The sequence below is a fragment of the Drosophila ficusphila genome, unplaced genomic scaffold (genome assembly GCF_018152265.1).
Source record: "Drosophila ficusphila isolate 14025-0441.05 unplaced genomic scaffold, ASM1815226v1 contig_414, whole genome shotgun sequence".
NCBI lineage: Eukaryota > Metazoa > Arthropoda > Insecta > Diptera > Drosophilidae > Drosophila > Drosophila ficusphila.
This window is the reverse complement of record NW_025064328.1, coordinates 3,641,852-3,661,705: the sequence shown is the minus strand read 5'-3', so window position 1 is coordinate 3,661,705 and position 19,854 is coordinate 3,641,852. Positions and strand designations below refer to the sequence as shown.

Genomic DNA, 19,854 nt, shown 5'->3' with positions numbered 1-19,854 from the left:
ATTAGCCGACCTTATCAACATTGAAATTTCACTAGCAGGTCAGGGAATAAAAATAAAGTTTGTGCACACACCAAGTTCACAGACGAACACACACACCCACATTTCACACTTGTGTTTCAATATGTAGGTCAATGAATTGCACTTGATCGCCGGTAGATGGCCTTAAAATATATATAAAGCTTTTTTAAGAGCAGTCCCGAATTTAGAACACAACAAAAACTGTTCCATGTGAGTAATCTTTTGATTTTTTTATCTGCACAAAACTTATCTGCCTACTTTCATTCACATTCACTCTCGGAAAGCTGTTTGTTTTGATGGGTATGCAAATTATATGATTTATTTCAATTTATTCACTGGTTTTGCGATGATTTTCCGTACTTTTTGGGCTGTGATGAAGCTGCAAAATTGAACTTAACGTTACCAGCCGAAATTCTTTAGCAATTGCTTCGATTCTATTCAGCTCAAGGTGACCTTTGAAGTTTTTGTGGTCATCAGCTGTTTAGGCGCTGAAAAACAGCCCCCCAACAACAACGCAACAACGAAGCTTGTAAACAAAAAACAGCTGCTTGTTTTTATTTACACTTAATCTGTATGTCTGTAGCTAATTACGCTGTTTTTAAAAACATCGATATGTTTTTACTAAGTTACTTGTTGACTTAATGATTTCACATGACACGCTTAATTGAAAAACCAACGGCACATTTAATTATAAATTATTTAATTGAGAACAATTTGGTCAATTAAAGAGTCGATAATCTGCTGTGGTGGGATTGGCGTTATCGATATATCAACAGGTTTCTCTGGCAGCACCTGGCACATCCACCCAGCATACCAAGGATGGACCAAATTCTATTCTGTAACATTTAAATAAGAACTTAAAGTGCAATCCCTACAATTTTTTATCAGATGAATAACATAATATATTTTAAAGTTTACCTCAAATCACGTGTTTAATAAGTATAAAATGCAACAGTTTGGGGAAAACCCTTGATACGTTCTGTAACTATCGGTACTTTAAACTGACATCTCTAACGCTTCATTTTTAACTGAGTGGGAAAAATTCAAAGGTGTCCGATTTCATTAATGAAAAAGTAAATACCAAAGTAGTTCTAAAAACAATGGATCCGATGGAAGTGATGGATCTACCTATAAAGGAAGAAATCAAAGTCGAGGAAGATGCCATCAACGAGGATGACGCCACTCCTCTAAGGGAAAGTACTGGCGAGTCTCCGCCTCATGCGTTTATGCCCGCGTTTCGGATGTCCGGATCCGGCTGGGATAGTGATCCAGAGGACAATGGCCAACGCTCTACGCCTCCCACTCCGGGTTCCCATTTGAAGGATAATCTGGAGGCCGTCGAACCGAAGGGAAAGATAAAGGAAGAGGATGAACCAGTTGAACACATGTTAGATGGGCTGCTTGAGGAAGAACTCTTCGAGCGTCCTGTGATTGCCGATGTTAAGCCGAATGTGAAATTGGAGGTAGTTGATCAGGGCAGACCTAATCGCGATGGACTTCCCAGCGATTTTACATCCCGAGATAGCATGAACGACATGGATTTGTGCAGTCTTGAAGCCACCAAGGAGCTGAAACTAAACGGACCCCAAACACGTATGGATTGTGATAAGCCTGAAGAAGAGCTGGAGTCAACTGACTCCTTCGATGATCTTGAACGTCATAAAATGGAGCTCCTAAAGAAGTTGGCAGAGGCTGATGGCAAGGAAAATGACAGGGAAAAGAAGAAGAAAAAGAAGCACAAGAAGGATCGTTCCCATCGCTCAAAGCGGAGGCGTAGTGACAGCTCACAGGATGAGACTCCAAAAGATAAAAGGCGTGTCGATCGTGACAGCTCACAGGATGAGACTCCAGAAGAAAAAAGACGTGTCGATCGGGACCATCGTGGTCGCAGGCACCGCGTGAAGACCGAAATTCCCGATGAAGAATTGGACTATGTGCCAGTGCGAGCCGATGAGAAGCCATTCCTAACTATTAACCCCTCCAAACTCTACGAGCGTCCACGGCCGAAACCTGAACCAAGTGCAGCGAATCTGTCCAAGGCTGATAAACGAAATCTTGGCGTGGCAAGGGCTGAACTGGTGCTTGAACTGTTCCAGAAGAAGGCGAACAAGGAGGAGGAGGTAGAGTGCCACATGGTGGACACCGTATGCAAGCTGTCCGTTAGCAAAAACTTCAGGGACCAGGGATGCTTCGAGAATCCCTCGCCCATTTGCAACAACATGAATGTGATCTACGAGTTCAATTCCACTCCTGGCACCAAGATCGATTTGGCACGGTGGGGCCTGGAAGTGGTGCCGCAGGCCACTAGGGAGCTGCTCTGCCTGCTGGGCATCGATGTGGCCCGCCTAAAGGAGATCCAGAGCTCAACCAAGCCATCGCACCGTATACTGAAGCTGAAGATGGAGCAAATGGAGCAGGGTCTGGCGCCTGTGGAAGAAGTATCGGGCACGCTATACAAGAATGCAGGAACACAGACGGAACGCAGAACCGCTTCGCATGATGCGGGCACCCAGGTCCGCATGGATAACAAACTTAAGGGAGCCTTCTGGCAGGATCCGGACTTTAACCAAATAAATTTGACCCATCAGCAATTGAACGTGATGTTTGCCCTTCAAGAGCTAAGCAGGAAGGTACCCAACTCTACCATTGCCATCAATCTCTACAAGGCACTCGAACCTGTTCTGGCCATTAAACGAGCGGCCTCGCGTCACTAACAGCGTTTTTGGAAAACAAGAAACTATGCCAAATACCTATGCCAAAAAACGAATTTCTTAGAATATTAAAATAGATGTTAATTACTTGTATTGCCTCAAGTGCCTAAACCTATTTCAAATATGTTGTATTTCTCAACTAAACAAATATATACTTGTATTTGTGAACCTCTCACTCGAAAGCAAAGCAGTTGAAAAATGACTGCAATAATCAAGTTAACATTTGTAAATCATCTCGCTCAATGTATTTTTCATTTCTTTGTACAATTAATAAATATTCATATGCACATGCATCATACATTTTTAACAAGTAGTGTCGTAAGTACCTTTGCAAACAAAGTGTCTTTTCCTAGCGTACCAAGTATACGATTATATCATTGTGTAACCCAAAAGTCCGAGTTAACACAAAGTCCTCTAGCTATTGGCTAATTGCACTAAACCTAATTTGTAATTAAGCGTAGCTGGCACTAAATGGCCATTCTCGTTGGCTCATATCACCTAGTAGAGAAGATTGTATCATTTGCGCACTGTAAACACGAACGGGGCGGCCTCCTCCTCCTCCTGCTGTTCCAGCAAAGTGGTTCTAATCGTGGTCCGGTGCTCCTGTGCCTCCACATCATCGTAGTCCACGGAGGATGAGCGCAGCAGCTGGAACTGTGAGTTGGAATCGTTTCTGGTGATGATCAGCGATGCGGGACGTGGTCCTGTAAAGGATAGGGAGTGTATTAGGTATGGTTTTAAATTAGAATTCAGTAAACATCACCTGGTGGCGGCTTTGTTGTCAAGCGCTTGCTGGCTCCTTGGGCTTCTGACTGTCGCTCGGAAACATATTCGACATTTGGTGTTAGCTTCGTGCTCGTCGCATTGTTGTTATTATTGGTCGCCGTCTGTTGGATCGATACCCGCTTGTCGGCCTTGACGCTTCCCTGCTGCTTCAAAATGGAGTCCCGACCCGCAGGCGGCTGCATCGGGCCGGAAGAAGTACCAAGCAATGGCGCCGTCATTGCGGCTCCGGCACTCGGTGTGTCGAGCTCTAAAAATCATACGGATGATTAAGATTTAGTTAGGGATCTGGGGCGAAAACCAGCTGTCCCAGAAAGATTATATCTAGTAACCAGGTGAATTAAAGCAACTATTGAATTCAGAACAGAGGTTAAAGGCAGAACATAAACACATTTATAGAGAAAGCTGAATAAAATGCAAGAGGCAACGAGTTGTTCATAAGATTTATCATTTATTTGATACTTCATCTCACGCTAGGAATAGACATAGGGTTTAGTTTGGGGGTACGATTAGAATACCATTCGGTTAGTTGTTTATGTTTCGTGGGCGTTTCACAATTTTAAATGTAACGTGTGTGTTGTGTGTGGGTGTGTGTGTGCTTGTGTGTGGCAAATAATTAATAACTAATCTTCGGCATATAACAGTTGGAATGATTTAGTAGTCGCAAAACTCAAGTATTAGTAACTGTAGATAATACTGACCGGATCAAAGCCAAGCCAAAGCAAGAGTAAAACAAATAATGCGTAAAAATAGGTTTCGGATGATATGCTATTTGGTTTTGGTTTTGGTTTTGGTTTTGGTCTGGTATCGTTTGACTCAGACATTGGTCCAGCTTTCAGTTTGTCAGACTTTAAAAGTTAAGTACGACTCATTCCCATGCAGCTTAATTGGTTGTGGGCATGGGTGCATCCTCTCACAGCTTGGTGTCGTCGTAGGCCTGTTCGCCGGAGGCATTGGGAATGACCACCACCATGGGCAGGGAGCTGGACTCGTTCAGCAGCTCGCTGCTTATCGAGATCTGGCGCGACGCCCGATGATAACCACCACCAAACACCGAGTCAACATGCATTAGATCGAGAGTGCTACCGCTAAGATCGTTACCATTGCCCAGGTGGAGTCCACCGCCACCCGAACCAGAACCACCAGAACCACCATGCCCACTCGGAGCACCCACCAGAGTGCTGAGACTCTGCAGGGAGTGCGAGCTGACGCTCCGATTGTACTCCGCATGCAAGTACTGGTTGTTGTTGTTGATGAGGTGGCCTATCTTCACCCCGAACTGCTTCTGATCGTCTGACGGCGATCCGAACTCGGAGGACTCGCGGATGGGTGCTAATTGCAGTTGTGCGGCTGCCGCCAACATCTCACCTGTGGGACTCGGTCGCTCGCTGCTGGCCACATCCTCGTAGGCCTCCTCGTTCAGAGTCTGCAACGTGCCGCAAATCATCTGCTCCTCCAGCGTGACCTAGCAATAAAGAAAGATTATTAGTTGAAGGGTCACATGGCGTATGCTTAATCTGGTATGGGGTTGCACAAATGTGGGCTTAGAATTTTGGGTTTCAGTCTGTGTCTTTTAGTGTCTCAGCTTTACCTGCAAGTACTCGTAGTCATGCACTTTTGACTGCATTTCGTTTCGGTTTGTTTAAAATGGTCGGAATAAGAATAGATCAAAGCACATGAGTTAGAGCGAATCGGTCTTATAAAGATGCTCCTGCCCGATCCTAGGGTTCCCAACCGCATGAGGTCTCATCTTACCTGTTTCTCCATATGACTAACGGAGTTCTTGCGCGACAAGGACTCTCTGGGCGGCTGCATTAGGGCATCAGTCACATCCTTGATCATGGGGACATTCGATGGCGCCTCCAGAGCGGCGGGCTGCTGCTGCTGACGCGGCTGCTTTCTGGGCAAACGCTCGCATTCCCTCAGTGTGGTGATCAGCAGGCGGAACAGCTCCCAGTGGCCAAAGCTCAGGCCCAGAACCTGTTAATCGAGTAATATTTAGTTGACTGGGAATATGTATTATAGACAGAACCCTCTACCGATTTCAGATCCGGCATATCACAGTGCTTCAGCACACGACCATTAATGGCATTCTCTCGGAGTACGGGCGCCAATTTGGCCAACGCGGGCTTTATGTCATCAATCCTCTCCAGCAGGCTGATGACTCCCTCCACGGTTAAATCAGTCAGCTTGGTTTGCAGGATGTCATCCTGTTATAAAAGTAATTATAAGCTTTATAATCAAGTGCTCTTTAAGTTAAAGAATATGAAACCTACACCAAACGAATCACTCGGTGAGTTTATCAGTGGCGTCACAGGCTCTGTGCTCGAACTGAGATTTCTGGAGCGTAACTCATTGCTAGGATACTCCGGGTTCTGGAACATTTGATAGGGTGGATAGGCCTGGGGCGAAGGCACATAGGTGGTAGGCGCTGGGAATTGACGCATGGTATTGGAAACGCTGGGTCTCGTTTGTATCACTAGGGAACCCTCGTCCTCGATGATTTGCTGATCCTCTGTTAAATAAATTATAATTAGTTGAAACGTTAGCTTAAGGTTTTCTGTAAGCCTACCCTTTAACACCTTTCTCAGATAAGGATCCAGATTAATGGTGAAGGGTAAAAAGATGCGGAGATCCGCCACGAGCAAATCGGATTTGTGCAGTTGCAGGAAGGCGTCCAGTTTTCGTTCATCGCGATCCAACTCCAATAGAGGAGCAGCCTCTCGCAAATAAGCCAGTTTTGGACGCAATCTAAAAGCAGAAATATAATATTAGATTCCTTCAAGATTAAATCGAGCTTTAAACTCACTTCTCGTAAACGCTTTGTAGGGAAACACTTTCATCCGCGTTGCCATCCATGAACTGATCGTGGTGCAGCACTATCATACTGGCCCGCAAAGGCCACTGTTCCGTGAGATTGATCCAGGAACTCAGGCGGTACCAGCTGAAGTCAATCTGGAAGGCCTTCAGCAGGCGCACGGTAATGTAGATCACGTTCATCAGGCGTCGCATACTTCGCGGATTCACATCGCTGAAATAGTCATCCGTGAGCACGATCCGCGACAGATCGAGTACGGTCTGCGGATTCTGGCCCAGTCGATGGAGATTGGAGCCCGTGGAACTGGCAACGGATTCGGATAGACGCAGCTTCTTGCCACCACCACCACGGGCGGGTCCGCGCAGCTTCTCCTGACTGGAGATGATCTCTGAGGCATTTGACAGACGACGAGCGGATACGGAGTGACCCAACGTGGGTCCATCATCTGTCTGGTAATCTCCTCCTCCACTTCGCTTGAATAGCAATGCTGTCATCTGCGCTCGCTGCACCTTTCGTAGTCCGGAGTTTTGCAGATAAACTGGGAGATGCACCAGGTTCCTCAGGAAGTCATGTCCTCCGATTCCACCCTCCGTAAACAGACGTCGACTGTTGGCCTCCGCAGCTTTGGCGATGACATGGGGATCCACCGAAATGAGCAGCACAAATGGTCGGTTGGGTGAAGAAAGAAGGGTTTGCACAGCATTCAGAAGAGTGAGGATCCTCTCCGTGTCGCAGGAGTCCAAGGCATCGATCACACCCACCAAACGACTCTGCTGATTAGTGAAGGCATCCAAACACTTGACCATGTCCGTCATCACGGCCACTTCGGCACCCAACATGGTCAAAGGAGCCGATTCACTGGAGCGAACCGCCCTTTTCAGCAACCGGATGTGGGAGGTAAACAAGGATACAAACACCTTGGCCAGGACATGAAGATGGGTGCAGATGAGTGTGCCCATCACGGCGGCAATCACATAGAGTGATACGAGTATCTGCTCCTTCTGCTTCTCGCTGGCAAACGTGAAGTAGGCAACGGTCAGTGAGATGCCAGTGACCAGGGTGACGAGTGCCAGTTCGAAGACCAACACGATGGGAATGCAGCACATGCGACGCCACCGCCAGCCCACATCCACCTTCAAGCACTTGGGCCGAAAGGCTCGATACAATCTGGTGGCCAGCCATCCGTAGTGAGATTCGATGGCAACGAGAAGGGCGGCCAACATATGGGCCACTGCTCCGTCGCCTGTTGGTGATGCACTGTTCGCCTCCGCAAAGTGAAACCGCACGGGTTTCGCCTGTGAATCCGACTGTGGTCCTGGGGGATGGCAAAAGGCCACCTGCAGGATTAGACGCAATCTAGTTATCCTCTTCTCCAGGCCATGCTGCACGGAGTAGGCCCACTGCATGTCCATCTGGTAGTTGCAGTACCTCACAGCCGCCAAGAGCAAGTAAGCGAGCAGCATAAAGCCCACGGCTGCGGACACGCCCACCACCGCTGACCAGGTGCTCAAACCCACAATCGTTCCAATGAGCAATGCCAAGTGCAGGCAAACGATGAAAAGCAATCCACTGGTTCGAATCGGTGGTTCCGCCCATTGGCGGGCGAAGTTGTTCATCTCGTCGCGCAGCTTGTTCAGCAGGAAGCTCTTTCCACTGCCCCACTTGGCATACAGTCCGACAGTAATTGGTGTGGTTAACGTCGGCTCACTGAGCACATCCGCCAGGGCGGAGGAATACAGTTCGTAGCCCAGCATTCCCTCGGAATCCTCGTTGGTATTCAGCCGCCGGGCGCCAAACACCTGGCCCAAAATGGTCTTCTGGTGCAGGGAGTCAATGTTGTATGGCGTCTCGCCCGCTTTGTTGGCCCGGTAGAGCAGCTGACTGTGCTTGGGATTCCGCAGGAGGGCCTCCACAATTGCCTTGCTCCTCGCTCGCATCGCAATGTGCAGGCAGGTGTCGCCTCTTTTGTCGCTGGCAGTCACCTTGGCCTTCCGATCCAGCAGCAGGTGGACAATCTCCAGATTACGATTTCTCACGGCTCGCAGCAGGGGAGTATCGCCATCCTTGGTGCCGGATTCCAGGTCGGGATTCGTGGCCAGCAGCAGCTTAACGATCGGCGTGTGTCCCTTCTCCACCGCGGTGTAAATGGCCGTCTTGCGATCCTTTCCCTGTATGTCCACATCGGCGTGTTTCTTGAGCAGCGCCTCCACTACAGTTCGATGGCCTGCCTTCACGGCATGGATGAGGGGTGTATCCGCACCACGATCCTGGATGTTGATGTACGCACCGGCTGCTATAAGGGAGGCGGCGATGTCCTGGAAACCCTCTCGACTCGCTATGCAAAGCGCCGTCATTCCATCCTTGTCCAAGGCATTCACATTCGGTTTCTTTTCGAGGATGGAACTAACGCAATCCGTGTGACCACCGGCAGCTGCAACCAGCAGTGGTGTCCACGAATACATGCCCGCGGTGTCCACATTGGCTCCAGCCTTCAGTAAAGTGTCCACAATCTCCACATTGCCTCGCCTGCAGGCCCAAACCAGCGCAGTGGTTCCGTACTTATCGCCCACATTTACTTTGGCCCCGCGTTGCACGAGAAGCTCCACAATGTCCTTGTAGCCACGCCCCGCCGCCCACAATAGGGCACCCAGGTGGTAGTTACCATGAGCATTGCCATCGGCTCCTTTGTCCAGCAGAAGGCGCACCAACTCTGTGTGTCCGCGGTAGGCTGCCCACATTAAACTGGTCCAGCCACCCTGGAAAATATATTTGTGTTAACTCTAAAATATAGAATTCTTTGAAGGCAGGGACTCACCATATCACGATGCTCCACCTCGGCACCATGGTCTAGCAGCAGTTGAACCACGTCAAAGTGTCCGTTTCGGGAGGCACACAGAAGTGCAGTCCAGTTATCCAAATCCTCCGCCTGAACATCGGCACCACGGGCCAGGAATTCACGGACAAAGGCAGTAAGACCTCTCCCAGCAACAACCATCAACACTGTGGTGGCATTCTAAAGAAAATTTGAATATGGTGTTATTGTTTGAAAAGTTATAGATTTATTCTTAGAACCCACCTCATCCCGATCATCGATGGTGAGATGTCGGCTATCCAGAATAGCGCGCAGTCCGGAAATATCATTATTATCGATGTACTGCAGCAAGGCGCGATGTCCGAGCGAACCCATGGAGTCTCCGTAGCGATTTATGTTCTGCACAAAAGAACTTGAATTAGTCGGTTTCCCCAACCTCGGGTAATTGAATATCAATTAAAAATGTAACCGAACTCATGCAAATAAAAACTGTTGATTTTAGCAAAAACTTGTACCAGTTATTCGTGTTAAAAAGCCATTAAAAGACAGAAACTACAACTCTTATTTAAAAATGTTGTAACATTCGGTTGGGGGAATACATCGATTAGAGACCTCCGATGCCGCCAGAGGTCAGAGGTCAGAGTTGAACATTTCGCATGCCATACCGAATAAAGCCAAAGAACCACAACACTGGGCAGTAACTACTCTTAAACATACAAACAATGTTTATCTTAGTGCTAAATAATGGTGTACTGTTAAAATATCCATAGGTCCATGATTGAGTCAGCGAACTTCAGTGCCAATAAACTAATTATGTGGGTTATAAAAAGCCATCACCACCAATTGTCGATGGGTAATTGTGAAATCAACAGTTCTCCAAGAAATCAGTATACAAAGGAAGTTTATAAGCGATATCTATGGTAATGTTCTAAAAATATCGAAGGGTAGTTCCCGAAAAAAACACATCATAGTATTTGACACGCGAAAAATCGTGATATCTTCTAAACGACTACCCAGAGAACTCTGATCTCGTGCAAAAAGATGTTCATATACTTGGGTAATCGCACATCTTAACGATAACGTCACAGATTGCCTTATTTGTTATTTGAACAATTGCCAACCACCATCCCTCACGCATTGCAGTGGCTTGGCTTTAATTTATTTGTTTATTCTAATTAACATTAATAAACCTTCAGTCTTTATGGAGGGTGGTGAAACGTTCAATTTGATCAATAGAGCATCTACAGGTTTTCTATTGGCTGGGCGCTAACTCGGTCTCGTTGTATTCAGATTTAGATTATATCGCCTTCGCCATGGGTTTGGGTTTCATTCGAAGGTGTTAAAATGCACTCGGGCTTAACGAAGGGAAGTAAAACGGCAAAGTAAACACAAAATGGTAAACAAAGTTACCGCTGAGCTGAATCTACTTATGTTAGATCTAATTGCTGCTTTTTAAGCACCCTAGAACGAATCAAATAATTGCGTATCAGTAAGGAGATGTCTGGCCGAAAAGAATAGATAGAAATTAGATTAGTCAGATAGCTCCGATTTACGACTGCAAGTGTGCGGCCTGAGTAAATTATATTAGTCTCGACTATGTTTTATTAATATTTTTTATCTCTGAACCTTCGTTTAGGCAGTGGTATTTCCTTTCTTATAGAAAAGAGATTTCAATGTGTGTATGACTAATTTGTATCTCTGGCTAGTTTTTAAAGATTGGTATTTCCTTTCTAATAGGTAGAATCATATAATAATGCTTTACAAAGTATGTTTTTTTTTATCAATTTATCTATCAATAACTAATAACCCTGACTGATTTAATCAATGGGTGTTATTTACACTCGAATACTTTACATTTTTCCCCTTTTTCTTCGCCGGAGATCGCAAGTTATTCAGACTCAACCGGGAGGCACTCAGAATCAATTCATCGAAGCTCTTTGAAAGTTTCATTTTGTCAGCTGATTCTCGTTGAGCAGTCTCCAGTTTAGATTCTTTTTATTTTGATAAATTGCACTTGATTTGATGATATCGCTTTATGTTGCTTTCGTGGTCTTTTGTACGTGCGTCAAGCTGATAAAACGCAATGTAAACATGAAAATTCTTCGCCTCATTGGTCCGCCGAAAGATCACTAGTTACACTCTCACTGAATGGCACTTTAATTAGGTGCCAGTATGTGCATAATATTTCTTCATGTATTTATTATGCGTTTTTTTTTTTTTTCGCTGATATATTGTTTTTCCACACTGCCAACTAATTGACAAATTAATTCCTGTGGGTATTTATATTCTTGCTGCTTGGCCAGTGCAACCTGCCGCTTGAGTAGCTCGTCGACTTCTGACGACGGTCGGTTTATCAAGCGTTTTGTTACCGCTGCCGCTTCAACGGACAGTGAGAAATTAAGTTTACACGCAACCCGAAGTGAGCATCGCTTTTCTGGCCGATTACAGTCGGCGTCGGTGGGTGGTTAAGATACCGCTTTTGGTGATTTCGTGCCGCAAATATAGTAATTGGCCGAAAAAAAACACAGACAGCCGCCACTCGAAACGTGTTTGGCGATTTTGGAGCTATAGCTTTTTGCTGCTCCTGCTGCCACGAGCGTTGCACAAAGACTGATTGACCGACCAGGTTTTGTGGTCACATCGAGTCTGGTTGTTTTTGCACCGCCTTGCGTAAAGAGTTTCACTTGAATTTACGCTTAGAAGAAGGCCGACTGTAATGAAATTAATTCTGCTGACTTCATTGATTCCATTAGGTTATTGGAACGGCGTGTCCTTTGACCACAGTTGATTTGTCGTGCAATTATTTAATTTAAACACGCTAATTACTCGGTACACCCGGTGTAGAGTGCAGGTTACTTGATAGTTATGGCACACTTTGCCGATTAGCTTATACAGAAGTACGAGTTCTAGGAGTACCAACGACACTGACTGAAGGCGATCGATAATATGAAGACGTTAAATGACCGATTGCCAATTTGTGTGTTTGTTTTCCAAGTTGTCTCGAGTACTTCGAAATGATTTGTACGTCACTTGAACTCGAGTTCGCTTAATGGGTTCTCAGCGTCGAGAGCTCTGGTAATGGGTTAAGTTTCGCTGCGTCAGTGGAATCACAATCCAGAAGATCATCAGCCAAGAGCTCTCACAGCATCTGTTAACTTAATAGTTGATAGGTAACAAAACTGCATACACGTGTAAATCTTATTTATAAAGATAGGTATAAAGGTGTTTTAAAGCCCTTAAAATCTTAATTGATGATGCTGGTTATTCGATAAAGTCGATAAAGTCGTTAAACTAGAAATTCATTATAGTGCTGTGTTCTTGAATGCATCTGCAATTTGGTTTCCAACTATTTACTATATAGCTATAACTTATAGACATATATTGCTTTAATTATTATTTATTTACTGTCGTACTGGTTGGTCTCTCTACAAGACTAGTATAACTAGAAAATAACTAAGAGTGTGTCATTGGATTCATAGTTTCCATTTTGATGTGAGGTGCTAACACTGGGCTACACTTTGCTGCCCGCGACTGTCTACTTAAGCACTGTTCTTTTGGGTGTGCGAGCAGAGTAAAAGAGTGAAAGAAAGACCATTCTTGGGGCATTAGTGGCACAGAGAGAAGCAGTTAACCAAAGTCAGAAAGGAAGAAGCGACTGCAACTATAGAAGGTTTATTTTTAGATCCAGTGCACGAGACCCATACAGGTTTTTTGTTTTTTTTTTTTTTTGTTGCGATGAGAGTTACATACTCCCGATTGTGTGCGTTTGAGTGTTCGTGTTCGTGATTGCGGGTATCTGTGTATATATGAACATTTATGGGGTTAGGCCAATCTCGGGGGTTAGGATCCAAAAAGCGGAGCAGAGCAACAAGGTTACAACACCAACTTGGCCAGGATAATAGGCATTTACGTGGGCATGGATGTGGGAGAAGCGACGCAGGGCCAAATTGAAGTGACTGAAACGGCGGGAAGGACTTTGGTTCGCGTGCTCCTCGTGTTCCTGGCTGGCGATCTCCTTGCCCTCCGCCGCCGCCACCGCCGCGTCCGTCTCCTCCTCGATGTCGATCACGAATCGGGGCAGTGAGCTGTGGGGTTTCCTCTCGGTGCCGTAGCTCCGATGCGGCTGGCGGGGATTCCTGTGGTTGACCGCGCTTATCACCCGCTCCTCGATCTCCAGCAGCGGTTGGTGCAGGGACTGGAGGTCGTGGTGGTGCAGATTGCTGACCAGTGCTCCGATGGTCGAATGGCCGGCGGTTCTGGTGGGTGAACTGGGTGAGGCTGAAGTGACTGGTGGAGTGGTGGCTGTGGCCTCTGAGACTTCAGTTTCCTCGGCGATCGTCGCCTCTTTCTTTTGCGGCTTACGTGAGTGGCCATCTTTCGGCATGACTGGAGATCTGGGCTATTCTATACAGTACGATGATTTTCGGGTGACAATTGCGAGATGCCTTAGTGCTCTCGTTTATCTAGGACGTGGCTTAGTTAGTATATTATTATTTACGTGACTTAAATTGCTAAAAAAGCTCTGCGCTGTGCGGCAGTTTTGCTTTATGGAACTGTTAATGCCTTTATGACTGACATGTCTTGGTCTAATTAAGGCTGACTGAATGGAATAGCAATGAACGCCATTCCCTAAATGAACCACAATTGACTGATGACTGATGCAATTTCATTGGGGTGGACCTGAGGTAGCCTGTCGATCAAACTGGCTTTCGGGGGGATTCCCTTTGAGGAGCAGGGTGGACAGGCTGATAACACACACCTAATACTCGCGAATTGACAACAGTTGGATAACAGCAAGTGTTTTCTATCACATGATATCTGTAGCTAGTTTCGCTGATAGGAAGGGAGCGCATCTCGACTATAAAGTTCTTACTTGCACACAAATTTATCACGGTTTTAAGGGCAACACACCTCACTCCCACCCGGATTCGTCTTTAGGCGGGACTTGAACATTTTCGCCAAACTCTCGCCGCTTAGTTCCGTCTTGAAGGCCGCCTTTCAATCGATGGAAGAAATATAGTGTTCGAGTATATGTATTTGAAATTCGATTTGGGAACCGCAGAACGAACGTCGGGCATCGACCGCCGCCAGTAAACTGTCCGCACTTTGCATGGAAGCATCATATAAATGCCTTGGCGACGGGCACCAAACGATCCGCTCTCTATTTAGTTTTCATTAATTGGGCAAACAGCCAGCCTGATAGCCAGATAACTCGGATAAGCATTGGATACTGGCCCGTATATAACCGCTTCCTTATAAACAAAAGACAACACACAATGATTATCGTGTTAATTACCTTTTCTTTATTTCCCCCAAAGTCAAATAGAAGTTGGATTCACACCGGAAAGGGATGAGAGAATTTTCGGAAAAATGTAGGCAGTAATGGGTATGTCTAAAGCATAATAATAAATAATAGATTTTCAAAGTAACATTGGATTATTTAATTTGTGTAGGTGTTAACCCAACAAAACCCTTTTTCCTTTACATTTTATCACTAACATTTTATTGCATCTGGGCTTAAAGAATTAATGAAAACGCAGCATACTTTTGGGATTGAGCAGTAAACTTATTGTAGAATTCTTTCAGAAGAAAGTAATATTGATTTCTACATATACATGAAGATATATTTCTATATACAAGGGTGTGTGCGATTCGAGGCGCCGCGACTAATTGAGACGATAAAACAAACAGTTGGAAAGCCGTTTGCCTTATCGGTTGAACAATCTGCTTTTGCAAACGTATGGAGCAGTATCCGATAAGTATTCGCCATTATACGTAACATATGCCCACTAAGCTCTACTTCTGACCCGGATCACCCACCTGGCTGGGATTGCCACCCCGACCGAAGGAGCCGCGAAGCAGTCCGAAGGGGAAGATGCTGCCGTAGCCACCCTGATCGACCCGCCGATCCTGTCCAGCAGCGCTCGTCGTTGGGGAATCCTGCAGAGGATCCGGATTCAGGGGCGACATTTCCGAGTAGGCCCGGCCCACAAGTTGAAGTTTGGGTGTGCGCCGCATTTTTATCACGATTACAACCGGTAAATTATGAGGTAATTTCAAAACACCTTTATCTTTTATCAGTTTTACAGCGCAAATATTTGTTTCCCCTTTTGGGGCTCACACAAAACTGGGCATTTCGGATCGAAAACAGTGAACTATACGCCAAGGCAGCGATTGACATATAAAGTACTATATACTATATTATTGTCTAGGCAAATTGGCAAAAATCGAGATTGCAATCTATTTGAAATATATTAAAATATACACCGATTAGAGGAGCGCACGCGGCGCGCTCTGCTGGAAAACTAAATGGAATTGGAAGCGGAACCGCTGGCGCAGAAAGAGAGTAAACGCTCGTCAATCGCTCTCCTTTGTTTTACTTTTTTTTTGTTTTTTTGTTTTTTGATAAAATGAGAAACTGTTAGCCCAAAAATAACGGTGTTTATCAAACTAGGCGTGTGTGCTCAGACACACACGTGATACGCGAATGTGGGTGATGTCGCAAAGAAAACAAAAGCGAAAAATTAGCCACCGAACCGATTAATACCCTTGATTAAATAATGGGAATGGCGAGGTTTTTCTTTAAATCACTATTCATGGTAAAAGAGTTCTTTGTTGTACTCAGGGTTTAAACAATTAGATATACATTTATAAAAAGCATATACAAAATTGCTAAACGGTGTAATAATATTTACGAAAACTGCAGGTAATCGAATTTATCCTTTTTATGTTATTTTATATTTTTAATAGCCCAGTAATAAACAAAATTGTGTGGATATAAAGACATTAAACGAATAAAACTATTAATAGGTTCAATTAAAAAATAAACCCGCAAATATTGTGACTGGCTCTTAGACTCACGCATTTCAGCTCCATCAAAAGAGATTAAAGGGTAATCTAATCAAACAATTGATTGCTCATTTTGGAGTATTTATCAGGGTTATAAAATATTGTAAATTATTATTTTCGATTCTAATCATTTTACTTTTTTACGACAAATAAGAAACACTAAAATACAATGAGTAATACATAGGCTTATTTATATGGTGAGTTATAATAATGAAGAATAATCATTATTCAGGGAGTACCCAGATTAGGGCTTTTATTTATCCACTTGTGACTCGTTTTTCACTGTGTCCAATAAACCATATTTGTTTATATTGGACACTCACTCACTTGGGAATTCGAGATGCGTCTGTTGCCATTTGACGAGTTGGCAAAATGCGATTCCATGAAATGTGAAATGGAATAAACCGGAACACTTTCAGTCATATTCACGACTTTTCACTAAATTTATGCGTCTTTGCGTCAAGTGTCGGCACGATGCGAAAACAAACTGAGACACTTCGCTTGAGGAAATCAGGTGCGATCAATGATTGCCAAATGTCTGATTTATCTCTCAAATTAGCGTACGTTTGTGAGGCGGCTGAATTAAAGAAGATCTCAAGTACCTTTGCAGATTTAGACTCCATCGCTTGACAAGATCGTTGTGGAAAAATATCAAAATCAATACACGTTCAGTTCAAATTAGCACATTAAATTTGACGAGCGTTCAGTAATTGACGATGATGTATTGAAATTGTATATCTTGATCACTTTTAAGCTACCTCGACACTTTGAGGATATACAAATGTGGAGTGCACGATAACGGGAAAGATAAAGAGTGCCTTACTTTCGAGTATGCAAGGTATTATGACAGATTACGGACAAAAAATCAAAGAAAAAACCTATAGCTGATAGCGCTCCCTTCAAAAGTAAACAAATAACTAAATTAAGCCGATGACGATTTCTAAATGAAAGCGAAAATTCGGAGGGGGGTCAGAATATTATTATTTTAAAAATAAATACGGTTGTAAGTGTATATGTTGCAAGTTCTAGGTCTCTATATTTATTTATGTAAACTACTTATACGTTGGTGTGTGGGGAACTCAAGAGCGAAATACAATGGAGAATACATTATCTATCTTATTAGCACATTTTGAGGCTACTAATGGGCCACTACTATACTGTACTATATAATTATCAGACTCGGTCGTGTGTCTACAAACAAAAGTAAGCGCATAACTATGAGACCGCGGAATCATTGGATCTGGCCAGAACTGGATAAGCTCACCTGCTAAGTCGATCAAGGGCATATATATCTGCGTATCCGGATTTTCGGGGATTTTCTCGGGATCTGGATCTGGGATCTCAAAGCGGAATGAAAACAAACGACAGCTGAGCAGCATTCATTAACAGCTGAGCGCACGTGTATCTGTATCTGAATCCGCGTAGTCGTATCTGTGTGCGTGCGGGTGCCTCTGTGTGTGTATGTGGGTGCCAACTGAAACGTCGATAAAATATTTTTTCTTTAACGGCACAAAGAACTCGTCACTCCAGTGTTTGCCGAGTTAAATAAATATTTTCAGTGCATTCACAAAAACAAAGTGTCACACGAACAAACTAAAGACTTTTTGTTTGAGCAATCAAGGGCACTTTCGCCACAAATTTTTTCGACCGCAATTCACTTATTCAGCATTACACAACCGGCCACAGGAAACTGACGTTATTAGTGCGAACCACTATTGCCATTTAACTATTTTATTTGCTTATTTTATTTTGCGAGCTAAGAGCGAAATTTGCAGCTCCTTCATGTGTCTGTACAGGGTTGCCACGCGGCAAAAACTAATTTGGAAACTGTGTAGCCCTGTTGGCGTTGCCAGACATTCTCCGGGAAAAAATATCCTAAATAAACCTATCGCCAGTTCATGCGCCAAAAGTAGCGACTTCTTAATTAAAAATCTTGATTTAACTGTGGAAATGTCTCCAAGCAAACTTAATCCCCGGGAATCTGGCGCCTTTATTGTTGAGCATGCCAAGAACGTTCGTATTCTACCCGCCGGAATTGAAAAACTAACGCAGGAGATTTTAAAAGCTCTAAAAGAAAAGCGTATTGCCGTAGAAAACTTCTCGCAGCATGAATTGCATCCTAATCCGGATCCAAATCAGGCGGAGGAGTATTCTAAGGCAGCCGATTGGGTTTTTGTGCTGGACACCTTGAACTTTTGCTTCTGGACACCCAGTGAGTAACTAACTATAAAAGGCAGCATCTCTTATCTTTTAAATTAATCCCCCACAGATAACTATACCAAATACAAGGTCGAAGGCTATACCGGCTACTTTGCGTTATGTGCAGCTGTGAAAAGAGCCATTAAAGAAGGTGTGGATGTAATTAATCCAGAATTTTACTCAAAGATCGACCTAAAAACCCTGGAGAACATTTTCCGGTCTGACGATGGGGAGACTGAGATTCCCCTAATCCAAAAGCGTCTGGAATCTCTTCACGATGTGGGAAAAGTTCTAATTGAAAAGTACAATGGACGATTTGAGAATGTAATCAAGGCAGCAGACAAATCTGCAGTGCGTTTGCTCAATCTTATTGTTGAGGAATTTCCTTGCTTTCGGGATGAGGCAGAGTTCGCTGGGAAGCGTGTTTCCATCCTAAAGCGCGCTCAGATCCTTGTAGGCGATGTGTGGTGCTGCTACAGTGCGAAAGGACTTGGCTACTTCGAGGACATCGACAAAATTACTATGTTCGCCGACTACCGCATTCCCCAGGTGCTGGTGCACTTTGGCAGTTTGGAATACAGCAAAGAGTTAATGGATTTCCTGAAGACGGATACCATTTTGGAGAATGGTGATCCCCGAGAGGTTGAGATACGCGGCGCATCTATTTACATCATTGAACAAGTAAGGGATGCCGTGGTGAAAATCCTGCAGGAGCAACACCCCGAAATCTCGCCGGATAATGTTAACTCGGTTGTAATTGACCAATATTTGTGGGACTACCGGCGTCAACACAATGCCGACTTGGAGCACATTCCCTTCCACAAGGTGCTGAGCATCTACTACTAGCCAAGGGTATACAAATAAAGACGCCAGATGAGTTTGTTAAATTGCTTTATCCTTTAATGATCCACAATCGGTAGCAATCTATAGCTTGACGGGCTTGGGCTTGCCCTGCTGGGCAGCGACACGCTCGTTGTATCGCTTCACGGATTCCTCGCGGGAAAGGTTTCCCTTGCGGGCGTAACGCTGGTTGATCAGGAATTTCACATCCATCTGTAGGGGAGATTTAAAATTAATTAATATCTCCTTCGGATTGGAAAAAATAAAATTACTTACACCCAGAGTGGACTCGTGGCGTTTGCGCAGGGGGCGCTTAATGCCATTGCGATGGGCCTTCTTGTTCTGGTTGTGATTTGTGTGGTTCTTGGACTTGGCCATCTTGAACTGATTCGAGTATCCAAAGTTCCGCCATTGATGCACATGAAAACAGAAAATATTCCTAATTAGAAACCGTTGCTAGCTTGTGCTCATTTTTATCTTCAGTGAAACCCAAAATTTGCTGGGTTTCAATTCAAAAGCATTGGTAGTTGTCCACCTACGTTTTTCGCACACTGGAATTCCTAGCTGCAAAAAGATATTTTATAAGTAAATTGTCCAGCAAAAAAAGCGAGCAGCACACTTACGGAAACGCGATGGAAAAGAAGGGAATGCTAGTGTAGCAACCAGTGCGCAAACAAAAGGACCTAAATAATGCCAGCCACGTGAGTTCGCCGTGCTGTTAATGGCGTGCTGTTAAACGCATTTTGTCCCATCACTTCTACTTAAAATTTAAATTATTTTTTGTTTAGTTCCCGCCCCATGTTAAAGGCATGGTAAAGTGATCA

The 19,854-nt window shown here is 44.5% G+C and overlaps 4 protein-coding genes across 13 annotated transcripts; 2 read left to right on the top strand and 2 right to left on the bottom strand.

Annotated features, from left to right (window-relative positions):
* Positions 1–1,022: 1,022 nt before the first annotated feature.
* LOC108087794 (protein panoramix) lies at positions 1,023–3,022 on the top strand. The gene has a single exon (XM_017185337.2). It carries the CDS (start codon positions 1,119–1,121, stop codon positions 2,730–2,732), a length of 1,614 nt encoding a protein of 537 aa, XP_017040826.1. The 5' UTR covers positions 1,023–1,118; the 3' UTR covers positions 2,733–3,022.
* On the bottom strand, positions 2,946–17,813 carry LOC108087793 (kinase D-interacting substrate of 220 kDa). Of its 10 annotated transcripts, none has more exons than XM_017185326.2 (12): positions 17,256–17,813; positions 13,053–13,605; positions 9,407–9,541; positions 9,146–9,343; positions 6,322–9,086; positions 6,085–6,263; positions 5,789–6,027; positions 5,552–5,722; positions 5,268–5,492; positions 4,614–4,977; positions 3,493–3,762; positions 2,946–3,433 (listed from the first exon to the last, which is right to left on the bottom strand). In XM_017185326.2, the coding sequence occupies exons 2-12, from the start codon at positions 13,524–13,526 to the stop codon at positions 3,246–3,248; spliced, it is 5,208 nt and encodes a 1,735-aa protein (XP_017040815.1). In that variant the 5' UTR covers positions 13,527–13,605; positions 17,256–17,813; the 3' UTR covers positions 2,946–3,245. The 10 variants fall into 10 exon arrangements, with proteins under 10 accessions (XP_017040815.1, XP_017040816.1, XP_017040821.1 ...); XM_017185327.1 differs by having other exon boundaries at positions 4,881–4,977; positions 17,256–17,812; XM_017185332.1 differs by lacking the exon at positions 13,053–13,605 and having other exon boundaries at positions 17,256–17,811.
* On the top strand, positions 17,774–19,077 carry LOC108087795 (queuosine salvage protein). The gene is made up of 2 exons (XM_017185338.2): positions 17,774–18,203; positions 18,261–19,077. The coding sequence occupies exons 1-2, from the start codon at positions 17,774–17,776 to the stop codon at positions 19,034–19,036; spliced, it is 1,206 nt and encodes a 401-aa protein (XP_017040827.1). The 3' UTR covers positions 19,037–19,077.
* Positions 19,069–19,600, bottom strand: LOC108087796 (60S ribosomal protein L29). The gene is made up of 3 exons (XM_017185339.2): positions 19,570–19,600; positions 19,307–19,414; positions 19,069–19,243 (listed from the first exon to the last, which is right to left on the bottom strand). The coding sequence occupies exons 2-3, from the start codon at positions 19,406–19,408 to the stop codon at positions 19,115–19,117; spliced, it is 231 nt and encodes a 76-aa protein (XP_017040828.1). The 5' UTR covers positions 19,409–19,414; positions 19,570–19,600; the 3' UTR covers positions 19,069–19,114.
* Between the last annotated feature and the right edge of the window lie 254 nt (positions 19,601–19,854).

Excerpts from the sequence above, each read along its gene's own strand:
- LOC108087794 (XM_017185337.2), top strand. The coding sequence starts at position 1,119 with ATGGATCCGATGGAAGTGATGGATCTACCTATAAAGGAAGAAATCAAA.
- LOC108087793 (XM_017185326.2), bottom strand. The coding sequence starts at position 13,526 with ATGCCGAAAGATGGCCACTCACGTAAGCCGCAAAAGAAAGAGGCGACG. Across the intron at positions 9,542-13,052 it reads TCTCCCACATCCATGCCCAC|AACATAAATCGCTACGGAGA; the intron begins GTAAATGCCTAT and ends TCTTTTGTGCAG. Across the intron at positions 5,493-5,551 it reads ATATGCCGGATCTGAAATCG|GTTCTGGGCCTGAGCTTTGG; the intron begins GTAGAGGGTTCT and ends CTCGATTAACAG.
- LOC108087795 (XM_017185338.2), top strand. The coding sequence starts at position 17,774 with ATGTGTCTGTACAGGGTTGCCACGCGGCAAAAACTAATTTGGAAACTG. Across the intron at positions 18,204-18,260 it reads CTTTTGCTTCTGGACACCCA|ATAACTATACCAAATACAAG; the intron begins GTGAGTAACTAA and ends AATCCCCCACAG.
- LOC108087796 (XM_017185339.2), bottom strand. The coding sequence starts at position 19,408 with ATGGCCAAGTCCAAGAACCACACAAATCACAACCAGAACAAGAAGGCC. Across the intron at positions 19,244-19,306 it reads GCCACGAGTCCACTCTGGGT|ATGGATGTGAAATTCCTGAT; the intron begins GTAAGTAATTTT and ends TCTCCCCTACAG.